This window comes from Piliocolobus tephrosceles, chromosome 6 (assembly GCF_002776525.5).
Source record: "Piliocolobus tephrosceles isolate RC106 chromosome 6, ASM277652v3, whole genome shotgun sequence".
NCBI lineage: Eukaryota > Metazoa > Chordata > Mammalia > Primates > Cercopithecidae > Piliocolobus > Piliocolobus tephrosceles.
In genome coordinates, this window is record NC_045439.1 from 136693669 (window position 1) to 136707244 (window position 13576).

Consider the following 13576-nt stretch of genomic DNA (forward strand, 5'->3'; position numbering starts at 1 on the left):
CCCCCCGCATTCAATTCTGATGATCGAATCCTATTAATTGTACAAAGGAAGCAAAGTTCTAGGTGGAAAGATTATTTTTCTAAGAGGATGGTATAGGGATATTTATTATGAAGAGCCTTCTATGGAAACTTGAAAGGTAGAGGATCACCCCTGGAATACTGTTTTTACTTTTCCTCCTTGAAAGCAGTTACCAGAGAGACATGAAAATTTCTTTTCTTTTTCCTGTTTTTAGAGATGAGGTCTTAGTTTGCAGTGCGGTGGTATGATCACAGCTTACTGCAGCCTCAAACTCCTGGGCTCAAGTGAGCCACCTGCCCGACTAATTTTTTTTTTTTTTTTTAATCTTTTCAGAGATGGGGATCTCACTATGTTGCCCAAGCTGGTCTCAAGTTTGGGGCCTCAAGTGCTCCTCCCCTCCTCAGCTCCTGAGTAGCTGGGATTACAGAGGCACGCCACCATGCCTGGCTCTGACTGTTTCTAGAAATATTCATAAAGGGAGTTTACCAAGGAGTACCACCACAGGCCATGCACTCTTCCTGCTTTTGCCTGTGAGATCTTTGATCTTTCGCACCTGATGTCCTAATAGCTGAGATAGCAAAGAACGTGGGACACCACCACAATAAAGTGGGGTGTTTTCCTTGGAATGGCAACATACTTCTCTGTGTCCCAGACACTTATGGATTTTCTCATGATTCACTGACATTCCTCAGACATTCTCCTGTCATTTATTACTGTCTTTTTGCAGCTTAGAATCTCTTCACTTCATTGGTTCAACCAAAGCTGGTATTTCCAGGTATAACCCTCAGATCTCATCACAAAGGGTGATGGCAACCTACAAGCTCAAGGCAAAGGGGACACTGACAAACTGCAAGAAGAAATATGATCTCTTCTTCCCTTGTGGGGTCACTGGCTGAAGAATAAAGGCCAGGGAGAAAAATTCTGAGATGAAAGCAAGACCTCCTCCCACCTTGCACCCCGGTAACCTGTGGCATGTGAGCCTGAGCACGTCCTGTTAGATCTTAATTCTCTCCTGCTGAGGGGAGAAAGGGGGTTGTTCTTTGGTGAGCAGAAAGGCTCACTCTGCTCCAGCTATCTAACACAGGACACGGTGGGGAGATCACAGAAAGGTGAAAGGTGTGACTGCAACTCTGAAGGAACTAGCGGCCCCTCTGTTTCTCCCTCCAGCTTTCTCTCTTCCAACTCCAAACCTGCCTGCATCATGAGGTCCCGATTGTCACACCTCAGCCTGTGCACTCTTCCTGCTGGAATGTCCTTCCATGCCTGGCTACCAAACACCCACTACCCTTCATGGTGAAAGCCTGGCCCTGCCGCACCTCCCTCTCCAACTCCCGGGCTCAAGTGAGCCACCTGCCCGGGTAGTTTTTTTTTTTTTTTAATCTTTTCAGAGATGGTGGTCTCATTCCATCCCCCAGTGGGGAACATGCCTACTCCCTCCTTCCACCCCTGCCCCACCCAGAGTCAATTTCTACCCAGCAGGCCTGACATTGCAAGTTCACTGATTTGTCTACATAGCTGCCTCCCTCTTTTAGAACCTAACCACCTAACCTTTAATGTTGGATTTTTTAAATTAAAAAAAATCTGTTCCTCATTGGAAAAGTGATAATCATTTTAGATAATTTTGAAATAAGCAAAATTTACTTTTTCAGCCCCTAACCTGAAGTATCCATCTATGAATAGCTGGCTATATGTTCTTCCAACATTTTTTATGCAAAGATATGCATATATTCAGATATTTATCAAAAGGGATTATTGTCTACATATTATTTTACAATGTGTTCTTTTCACTTAACTGTATTGTAAGGTAAGATTAGGTGTTGCTTTGGGTGCTCCCTTGGACATAACTCTATTAATAATACGACATCTCATTTTATAGTAAACATGATGAGCTCCTTTCTCTAGTACTGGTACTCGTACTAGAGGTGGGGGACCCCTGCTATATGGCACATCTAACTCTCCAGTTGGTTTTTATAGTGGGCAAATATGGTTATGGGGAGAAGAAAAAGACTGAAGGATGAATACTCAGTGTCAGCTTAGATGCTGACCTTTTTCAAGAAGGATACAATTATAGAATATGCCTCATCCCTTCTATGACAGCAGTGGTTCTTAACTGGGGGCAATGATATCCCCCAAAGGACATTTGGCAATGTCTGGAGACATTTACAGTTGTCGGAACTTGTGGTGGGGAGGGCCCAGGGATGCTGCTAAACACACAGTGCATAGGACAGCGCCTCATGACAATCCATTATCTGGCCCCAAATGTCAATCGTGCTGTGACTGAGAGGCCCTGTATTAGAACAGCGGTTCTCCATCCTGGTTACATATCAAAAACACTTGAGGAGCTTTAAAAAATACTGATACATGGGTCTTACTCCAAAATAAGGGAATCAGAATCTCTGAGAATGGGGCTCAGGCCTTATGTTTTAAAAGCTCCCACGTGATCCTAATGTGCAGCCCATATCGAGACCCATCACACTGAACCATGAGCTGCCTGCCCGCGTCCATAATGGAGCTGTCCTCCTCCCTGCCACAGAACCTACTTGGTATTTCGCTGAAACAGGTGCTCAATAAATATTTGTTGCCTGGAATAGGGGGGATAAATTAGTCATCTATCATTAGTACCCTACAAACTGCAGTGCTGGACTCATATTGACTTTCAACATTCTATTGGTGGCTGATGGAAGTTTTTTTTTCCTAGTCAATTACTCAGTACATCAAAAGGATACAACTTCCAGCAATCAGTCTGCAGCATACTAACATGCTTCTGTTGGAATAATGACTTCTGAAAGTAAAAGGTACAGAAACAATCTGGACAATACATTCACGCCAAAGGAAACTTACAGAATTAACTCACAATTTTTTTTGGTCACCCTTCCTGGTCATATGCAGTGAGAAGAATTAGAAGTTGTATATTAAATGCAGGCCTGGAAACTTCCACTGCTATCACTCAAGGATATATAAGAAAAAAAAAAAAAAAATCCAATCCAAAGCAGGAAGAAAAGCTTACTATCAGGAAACTGCTAACACTAATCAGATTTCTCTATAATCAGAATTATTTGATCAGTGACTTCTTTAAATCTAATTGAGTTAACGGGAATTTTCACGTCTTGATGGAAACCATAAAGTGGTGAATGGTGAGCAAGGATCAGGTCTTTAGTATTGAAACTGGCACCTTCCGACCTACCCACCTGCCAACTGCTAAACAAGAAAGTGGTATTACCCCTGGATCCCTGGGGCTCTCGGAGGTCAGTACGGGGCCTCCAGCTGGGTGTTGAGAAAGCCTGGGCCCTTTATCCAGAGCCATGGCTGATGGTGAGAATGCAAGGGTCCACAACAGAGCCCCTATCCCCGCAGCTTAATGAGGGAGGTGCCAGAGTAAATAAGCCATTAGAACAGGTGAGGTGAGAACCTTGCTAGGCATGAGCAGAGGCAATAGTGGTTTGCAGGAAGGGCACTAACACAGCCCTGGAGGAAGCAATGAGGTAGAGAAGGCTTCTCAGCAGTGGGGAAGGAGAGACAGCCCTGACAGATAAGACAGCTTTGAAAGGAGAGACTACTACAGATAAGAGAAACAGCATGTGCAAGGGCCCAGGGGCAGGGAGAACTCCAAGAAGTTCTACTTACCAAGTGGCTCTTTAAGAGGTGAGAGGGCCTGTAATCCCAGCACTTTGGGAGGCCGAGACAGGTGGATCACTTGAGGTCAGGAGTTCAAGACCAGCCTGGCCAACATGGTGAAAAACCCTGTCTCCACCAAAAATATAAAAAATTAAGCCCGGTGTGGTGGTATGTGCCTATAATCCCAGCTACTCGGGAGGCTGAGGCAGGAGAATCACTTGAACCCGGGAGGCAGAGGTTGTAGTGAGCCGAGGTTGTGCAATTGCACTCCAGCCTGGGGGATAGAGGGAGACCCTGTTTTGGGAAAAAAAAAAAAAAAAAAAAAAAAAAGAGGTGGGAGGAATAGGGAGGTTGAGGCTGGAGAGGCAGCCAGGGCCAGATAGTAAAGGCCAGATAAATGTCTCGAACGAGAAGTCCATGTTTGAAGAGGTAGAAAACAGGTGGACATCTTAGGGGAGGTGCAGAGGAAGACACTATTTTTCCTTTCTTGGCATCCATGTGTACTTGACATTGGACAGACCCTACATTCAAAAGTCGGATCCCCCACTTCCTACTGCATGGCCTTGGCCAAGTGACTAACCTCATCGGTGTTCAGGAAATAAAAAGAACATCTATTTCCCAAGGTTGCTGGGAGGATCAATGAGATAATACACACAGGGTTGAGGCCATGGGTGGAAGAATTGATGAAACTAGGAAGAATGGCTGAATTCACATTGGGGACGATGGAGAATTCCAGGGGACCACTGTGAAAAGGAGAAGGAGGTAAAAGGTTTTAGCTTGTCAAAGAGTTTTTTTTTTTTTCTCCTGAGCTTGGAGACAAGAAGAATGGAGAAAAAGGGGGGAGAGGGAGGGAGTACATGTACCAGGAATATAGCCACCATTTGGCATTTTCTCAAAATGCTGCAGCAGAGATTTAAAGGATTTAAATTGCTTTTCACTCATTTTTGGATGTTGGCCTGAGATTTCTCTGACTCTGGGCCAAGCTGCCATGGGCCACGAGTGACACACGGAAGGCCCCATTACCTGGACCTTAATAGGCTCTTGACAAACCTTGCTGCTGCTGCTGCAAGTTTTATGGCTGTGGTTGTTTTTAAGGCTAGACTGTCACAAGGGCCCCTTTCCAGGATAAGCATTGCTCTGGGTCTCCAAATCCCTCATCCACTTGTTGGAAGCCAGGGCATCTAGAGATCTGCCTCTGCAGGGAAGGCATTGTATGCCCCATCCCAGTTCTGGGGCCTGGTGGTTTCTCCATCTCTGCATTGCAATTGCATGGGAATACCGTCCTTGCCTCACCTACACCCCAGCAGACAATGTGAGGCCTTGGGTAATGTGAATAAAAGGCAGGTGTCTGGGGGAATAAACAGTAGGTCCAGAGGTAAGCAGAGGAGCTTGCAGTCTGATAATTGCGTTCTCTAGCTTTGCTGTTTCAGCAGCGGGATGTAGCCATAGATGAGCCTGGTAAGGCTCTTATTCAATAAGACTCCTGTACATGCAAGAATAGGGGAAATGCAATTTTTAAGATAATTTTTTTGGTCAGTGCATTCCCTGGAATAGAGACTCGTTTGGTATCAGGACACTAGACTGTATTGAGTCAATTTAATTCTTATAACAGGACAATAACCGAGACTGATTTATTATGTAACTTTCTGGATATTAAAATGTTAATGAAATTGTTGTCATGAAAAATAATGGCTTGTATTTTTATTTGAACCATTCTCAAGGTCCATCCCTTCTTTTAAAATTTATTTCCACTCACATAAAGAAATTGCTTTATCATCTAATTTTAAAAAATCAGTTTCTCCCACCCATCCCCCCATGGTGATTTATTTTCTCTACAGAAAATGTTAATGACTGGCCAGGGATCTAAATGTTAAACACAAGGGAAAATGAAATCTTTGAAAATGAAAATAAATGATCTGTTTTTCTTCTTTCAGAGAAATTGCTACTCCTGAAAGATATAAGATGTAGGGAGAAGCAGCAGCTAATGATCTCAACTCTAAGTCCCTTGAAAGCTGCCACTGGGGGTTCATATTTTCCTTCCCACTATGCCTTGCACAGACATTCATGGAGTGCTTCTGGGTGCTGGCCCTTGCTTAAGAAATCCAAAGATCAGAGCAGACGACAGACACTTCTAGCAAATCACCGTAATAAAATGAGAACAGTGTCTTTAGGAGAAAGAGGTACCAAAGGACTTCAGAGAGAAGAACCCCAAAGATAAAAGAGGGCAGGGATGGTTTCAGAGGAGGGGATATTGGAGGAGGCTATTGACTGGTGAGTAGGACCTGTCCAACTGGAGGGAGGTGTATAAAAAGACAGGCTGTATGGGGGAAGCTGAACACCACAAACTGAAAGGAGATAGAGCTGAAGACATGTGGCACCTAGAACTGATATTCTAGTTGACAGAGTAGCATGAGAGAGAGTCATTTGCTATGTTACAGAAACCCTTCTGACTGCAGTGTTGAACAAAATGCAGGACATAAGGGGCCATCCTGGGAGGCCAGGTAGAAACTACTGCACAGGTCCAAGCAAGAGATGGGGAGGGCCTGCATAGGGAAGTGGTGGTGTGGGTGCAGCAGGGCAGGTGCCAAGGATTCCTGGAAGGTGGGATCAGCACCACTGGATGACCCGTCACTTAGCATCAGGTTTTCAGGGAGAGAACATGGAAAGCTGTGGGCTGACAGCCAATTGTAAAATCCATGCTAAGCAGGAAAAAGCACTCCACCTCCCTCCCAGAAATGTGTCAGGAACATGGAAAGAGGTGGGAGGCATTTAGTTAGGAGGAAAATGGCAAAGTGAACTGTGTAGGAAAGAGGCTGAATTGGTGTCAGAGTGTTTCAGGTCTGGAAGAAGTCTTTCCTGATAAATGGTTTTGAAGCCTCTCTTGACATACTTCTGGTGATGGGGAGCTCACTACCCACGCAGACATCCTATTCCACCGACACTCTGCAAGCATCTTGAACCACCTTTGGTTCCATATATACAGCTTCCTTTGAATTTTTACTTCCAGTTGCACAATGAAACTTCCTACAAACCCACTTGATTTAGCAAGAAGACCTGAATCAGTCCTCTCATCCTGCTGATGGAACATCTTCCACTACAGCAGGGCAACAGCTAAGAAAAAGTCACAGCGAAGGGGAACCACCTGTGCAAAAACTTGGGTTTTAAGCCACTTTGGCTGCCTGAATCCCCTACCCCATCCCCTGCCCCATCCCATTACCGTGCTGTTGCAGCCAGCGAAGCAGGCAGACAGGTAGGTGATGCCATCTGCCCCACACACTGGAGTGAAGGAATCGGTTTGGCATTCACAGTTATTATTGCAGGGTGAGTAGGGGTCCAGGGCCGAGCCAGGTGCTGTGCTGGAAAAGAAAGGAAACACGAAAGCCATTAGAAACAGGTCAATTTGGAATCAGATGACCCCAGTGACAGCCTTTCGCCTCTGCTGTGATGAGTCGCATGGTACCCTGCTTACAGGATTGTTACCTGGTTCTCCCTTCCCTTTTCCTTTTCCAACCTTAACCCTCCCTGTCCAGCAAGGAGCAGCCCAGGGCCACTGCTGAGAGCTATGTGGGTTGTGCCCTGACCAATGATGCCAGCTTGGGTGGTGGGCTGGATGGGAGCTGAGTCCACTCCAGCCCCTCTCATGAAGTGAGGAGGAAGCTGCTTTTGATCACTGCTATGGGCTGGTGGCAGTTGGGACTCTGCTCAGGGCCACCCACTCCATGATGCCTCTCCTTATTGCTACGGCCTCGGCTTACCCCCTGTCCTGAACAAACACCTATGCCTGCACTGCTGAGGATTTAACTCCTTCCCTCTTTGGGCTGGTTCTTGTCTCTGCTTTATTCCTCCCCTGCAGTCAGGAAGCCTCATGATGCTTACTTGCTACACTGCTACAACCAGACTGGCTTCCATAATTATTGTCTAATTGATTCATTGTCTTGAGAAAAATAACACTAAGATGTTTTAATTTTTCCTTTGCATCATTAAAGGCACAGTTATCTAGAGCAAGCAAATTGAAAAAACAGCAAAAGGGTAGAGTGAGTGTATTAGCTCTGTAAGACAGGAAATGTTTCTTCTTTAGTCTGATTATTTTCAGCTCTGTCTCCTAAGGTTCAGAGCACTTCATGATAAAGATGATGATGGCGACACCTGGCAATTTATGTGTCATGCACTATTCAAAGTACTGCATGGATTATTTCATTTATTCTCATTTTAATCCCATGGGCTTTAGAGAAGAAACTGAGGCACAGCCAGGTTAAGTGACTTTTCCAAAAGTACAGAACTCATAAATGGTAGAGGAGACATTGGAACCAGGGCCATCTGACTGTAGGATATACACTTTTATTTTTTTGTGGAAGAATAACATCATTATAGTGAGACCTTGTACTCCTAACCACTACACTTTACTACTTGGGAGTCGAGCAATCTGCTACTTGAGACAGCTGTTATGCATAGCATGTGCAAACGGGAAGAAGCCATATCTGAACAGCAAGTGAGGGCCAGGCTGGGGTGGGGATTGGAAGGGGCAATCCCGTGGTGGTATAAAGGGGAAGGAGGGGCATACGGTGCCTGGATTGTGCACAGACATACAGAAAGCTGCCTCTGCTCTGCTCTCCCACTCTGCCTGATCACTTTTGTGGGTGGCAGAGAAGCCCTGGCTCCACTGCATCTTCTGGCACAAGAGTAGGAGCAGGCTGGGTGGCCTGCTTGGAGGAAGAGTCTGGCTCTGGAGAGAGAAACTGGTAACCTGCAGGCCAGCCATGCTGCAGCCTCGATGCTCCAGGCTGGATTTCCAAGGCAGCCTCAGTCCCATGTGGAAAAGGGGACAGCTATTGACACTGGATAGCTGAAGACTCCCCATAATTCCCTCTAAGGGCAATTCTCACTGGACTCTAGTCCCAAGTCTTGGGATAAAAACTAGGAAGAAAGAAAAGTGGTCCCATGAGAACTAACTTCCTTATCTTCCTCCCTCCCTTCCCTCCACCTCCCTTTTTCTCTCCCTTTCCCCTGCTACACTTAAAAATACCTGTCATGGGCCAGCTCCAATAATTGCCATGTGAGCCTAATGACAGCTTCTGATAGTTTAAGGAATTGTTGAAATCAATTCTTTCTTTTATATTGAGCTGAATTTTGAACTAAAATTTTTATTTTCTATCTTCACAGTTTTCCTAAAGTCAAATGCCAAAAATCGTGATGTGAGTGTGCTAGGGAGGAAATGGTCTCTCTTCTCCCCTAGGGCTTCCCCGCCTCTGAGTGGAAAGGTCTGCTCTTTCAGCCCAGAGGGTTCTACTGATTCTCCAACGTGGAGAGTAAGATGCAGAGGCAGCATTGATGCCCCTCCTTGGGTCACTAGGAACAAAGCTGGCTCCCTCAACCTACTGTGGAGGGAGAGTGCTAGGGTCCCTGAGTAGGCAGGAAGGCGGCAGACACTGCCAGTACTCACTTGTTTCCATAGGGAACAGTAACCCCAGCCACAGGGCCAGTGTCGCAGCCCAGGAAGAGGAAGGAGACATAGCAAGCGGTGGACACCAGGTTGACGAGCATGGCCATCCGAATGGCCCCCAGGGCAGACAGGCTGAGCTTCTTCACCAAAAGACCGCCCAGGAAGATACCCAGACAAGCACACGGGATTGCAGTCATCCCTGGAAGGAAGACAGAGGGGCAGGGCTGTGAACAGGGAAGGAGGGGCCAGTCCACAGACGGGAGGGTGGAAGGCCTGAGGCTGAGTCCCGTGAATGCCCAGTGACCCCACTGCAGTGTCACTGCTTCCATGGGACCCTGAAGTCTTTAGGAAGGGCCTGATTTGTGCCCCCAGGGAGCTCATGGAGAACTGGGAGAGACAGACATAAAGCAACTCTGTTTCATGAGTCGAAGTGCAATGCACCTGTCCTGCTAAGTGGGCCACCCTCAGGAGAAACACAAGCTTAAGAGGGGACAATGAAGAGACGGAGTCAGACACACTGGGAACACAGACATGCCTTTGGGACAGTAGATATCATGGAGCAGCGATGTGCTCTGTGCATTTTTGAGACGTGGGAAGGGGACTGGAGATCATTTAGGGATTTTCTCCCCGTCTTCTTAATAAGGCAAGAAGGGAGGGTTTTGCAGAAAATACGGAGGCTGTTTAACCTAAAGGTCACGGAATTCACCAGGCCATAGAGAGAGTCTGAACCAGCTCTGCCACCCCTCAGGAAGTAGCATCAATCAATATGTTTTGTAGCTCTTGGTGACTAAATGGCATATATATTTTTTTCCTTTCTCTCTCTTCTGCACAGGGCTATCTGCAAGGCAGCAGGACCATAAACCTGTTATTTCTGATTCGCAGAGAACCATGGCATTTTAGAAGGACCAAAGGGTTCCAAGCTCCTGGGCTGGTTTTGCTCTATTCTGATTCATTTCATCTAAAACTCAGCTTTCAATTGCCACGTGTCATTTATCTACCATGTAGATTACGCATGGCCAGTTTTCCAGTCTAGGCTGCCTTCTTGACAATCAACAGACCTCTAGGTCAATTGACTACATTAACTAGCTGGTATGTGCTAAGGGAATGCAAATTAATTTTAATATTGGGGTGAGAAAATATAATCAGGGGGGTATAGCTCTGCAAGAAAATAGCACACGTCATACTTAAAATGACATATAATATCTCTTTATCATCTACTGCTCTTGGAATATCTGTGCTTGGTTTTCTTTCCTTGGTATAGAAGTGATCTCATAAGCCAGCTCCTGGGTGCATCTTTATCCTTGTCCCGTGCCACACTGCCCACCCCAACCATGCCACTGTCCCTCCTTTCTCTCCCTGGGGCAGGCCAAACAGTTCGGGTTCCCCAGGCTTTGCACGTGCAGTTCCCTCTCCTGGGACACATGCCCAGTGCGTTTACTTGGCTGGCCCCTACCCTCTTCCGACAGGTTTCCCAGGCCACTCTCTGTAGAGATCCATGCATCCCCACCCTGAGATTCCATACTGTTTTTGTGGCTCTCCCAGCTTTCTGAAGCAGCCTCATTTATTTTTGGGTTTCTTGTTTCTTGCTCTCTCTCTCTCTCTGCTAGGATACAGCCTTCCTGTGGACAAAAACCCTTTTTGTCTTGTTCAGTCCAGCCTAGATTCTCTGTGTCTAGCACGGTACCCAGCACGGAGTGGGCATCCAAGTATTATTTTCAGAATGAATGAGCTAAGGAACAGATTGGATCTGTGTGAATGGACATCAGTGACAACATGCCCACATCCAGAAAGCAGGCCTGTGTTTTGTTTCATGTCCTAGCAGAGACAGTGGGGGTGTCACCTGTCAAGGATGGCAACCATGGCAATCACAGGCTTTCACACCTTTTCTCCAAGCCCCCTCCCTCCCTGATGGGTGTGCTGTCCTTAACACTCGTGGCAGTGATCAGAACTTCCCCGAAATTCCATTCTCAGTACGTTAACCTATGCAGATTGAGTCCTTTTTACCTTCACTCACAAATCAACACCACCTGCTCTTTAATCACCTGTGTTGCTCTTCTCTGAGCTCTGCCCCATTTGCTGATGACTTCGCAGGGGGTGAAGGGCCTCCAGAGTCCACACTGACTGTACTGTCATCAAGGGCATGGCACACACAGAGCGCACCTGTGCTGCTTGCCTGGACTGCCCAGTGCAGGAGAAGGTGCCTCCTGCCAAGCACACTAACAGACAGAAATCACTGGGAGACAAAAAGGTGCAATAAGGCAGAACTGTTTTTTTGACCTTCTGCCCTGAAGACTATTGATTTGTTTGTCGATAGAAGACATAGGCATCTGTTCTGAAACAGAACACGGCCCAAAGTTGAAGCAACTGTGCAAATGTAATCAAAATGGAAGAAAAAGCAGCAGAGGAGTCAGCAGGTGAGAGATAAACTCTTTAGGCGCCGAAGGGCTAAACCTGAGAGATCCCAGGGATAACAAAGAAGTTACAACTTTAATTATAAAGAGGTATATTTTGCCCTGTCTCTTCAGGCAGATATTAAAGGCTGACTGCATTTTGCCAATACCTCTTGGAGGTAAAATTTATCAAGTGGTGGGTGGTAGAGGGTTATTTGTGTAAAAGAAAAACATAAGACTTGTGGTACCCTGGGTGGTAATCTGGCCATATTGTTGTGATAGGGTTTTACATTTTATTTTATTTTTTTTATTTATTTAATTTTTCAAGACGAAGTCTCACTCTTGTTCCCCAGGCTGGAGTGCAATGGCGCGATCTCAGCTCACTGCAATTTCCACTTCCCGGGTTCAAGCGATTCTACTGCCTCAGCCTCCCGAGTAGCTGGGATTACAGGCATGTGCCACCACGCCTGGCTAATTTTTGTATTTTTAGTAGAGACAGGTTTTCACCATGTTGGTCAGGCTGGTCTTGAACTCTTGACCTCAGGTGATCCACCCGCCTCAGACTCCCAAAGTGTTGGGATTACAGGCATGAGCCACCATGCCAGCCCTACTTTTAAAATGAGATATGTTATGCCCTGTGAAATACACAGAGCTTAAGGGAACAGCCTGATGAACTTTTGCATCTGTACACACCCCTGTAACTACAGCTTAGATTAACCTTAGAACATTTCTAGCAGCCCAGGAGGCTCCCTGGTGTGCCTCCCAGTTAGCTTCCCCCAAGGGTAACCACTATTCTGGCCCCTATCACCTCAATTAACTATTCCTCTTTTTAATTCATCTAAATATGTGCTCTTTTGAGTCTCATGTCTTTCAACTCTGTGAGATTCAACCACATTGAGGCATGTATCAAAGTTCTTTCTTTCTCATTCTGTGTAATAGTTTGCCATAGAATATTCTATAATTTATCAATTTTTACTGTTTATGGACATTTGGGTTGTTTCAAGTTTGGGTCTATTATGCATAAAACAGCTCTGGACATTATTACATGTGCTACGTAAATAAGTGAACACAAACACTTATTTCTGTTGGATAGATGACCAGAAATGGAACTGATAGGTCACGGCATAGACATATGGTTAGCTTTCTTAGGCACAGCCAAAGAGTTTTCCAAAGTGGTGGCACCAATTTGCATTCCCACTGGCCGAGTATGAGAGTTCCAGTGGCTCCACATCCTCCCCAATACTTGGTGCTATCAGTCTGGTGGACGTTTAGCAGCATCTCACTGTGGTTCCAATGTACATTTCTCTGATGACTCATGATGGTTAGCACCTTTGTGTTTGTTTCTTGGTCATCTTGTGACATGACAGGAGATTTTAAAGGGGAAGATCAGAAAACATCACCTTCCCTTTCCTCTCAGCAGACAATCTGACTCCTACTTTACAGAGAAGATGAAGTCTGTGGAGCTGTAGCTGCCCCCACGCCTGGCCGTATCACCACATTCTTAGTAGTTTCCATCACATGTCCCTCCCTCTGCTCTTTCAGGAGAACAGGTGAACTCCTCTGTAAAGGGAGTTCCATGCAAACTCTTCTATGATGAAGAAGGATAAATCTTGAAAGGTTAGCAGGTTTTAATCAGTCACATAAAGTAAGAATATTCACTCTCTCTCCTGCAAATCCCCAGCTGTGGGCTCCTTTCCCTCCACTGAGAAACCTGCTCAAGTCTTTCCTGTCCCAGCAACCACATAGTCACCACTCTCTCCCTCAACTCCAACACATGCCACAGGCCATGTCTTCTCTCCTTTCTCCCCTGGCTAAGTCCCGTGCTCACTGTCTACTCCTTCCCTCTCATGGGCTGCTCTCCACACCACAGAACAGGTGCCACCACTGCCACTTCAGGAACACAGCCCTGACACAGGCTGCAAGCCATCCTCATCATTAAAGCCAACTGGGACATTTGGGCCCTCACCTTGCTTGACTGCTCACATTGCAGATGGCTGCTTTCTTCTTGGAATCATCTCACCCTTGACTTCCATGATCCACATTCTCTACATTTCTTTTGGATGCTGTTGCTTAAATTTCTCTGCAGATTCCTCTATTTCTTCAGGTTGGGGTT

The 13576-nt window shown here is 46.0% G+C and overlaps 1 protein-coding gene across 3 annotated transcripts in view; it reads right to left on the reverse strand.

Annotated features, from left to right (window-relative positions):
• SLCO3A1 (solute carrier organic anion transporter family member 3A1) overlaps nucleotides 1-13576 on the reverse strand; it is a 315736-nt gene that overhangs the window by 33582 nt on the left and 268578 nt on the right. For all 3 annotated transcript variants that reach the window (XM_023220849.2, XM_023220848.2, XM_023220847.2), the window contains exons 6-7: nucleotides 9074-9272; nucleotides 6851-6989 (exon numbers count right to left, since the gene is read on the reverse strand). In XM_023220849.2, the coding sequence (XP_023076617.1) occupies nucleotides 6851-6989; nucleotides 9074-9272 (338 nt within the window). The remainder of the gene's footprint in view (nucleotides 1-6850; nucleotides 6990-9073; nucleotides 9273-13576) is intronic.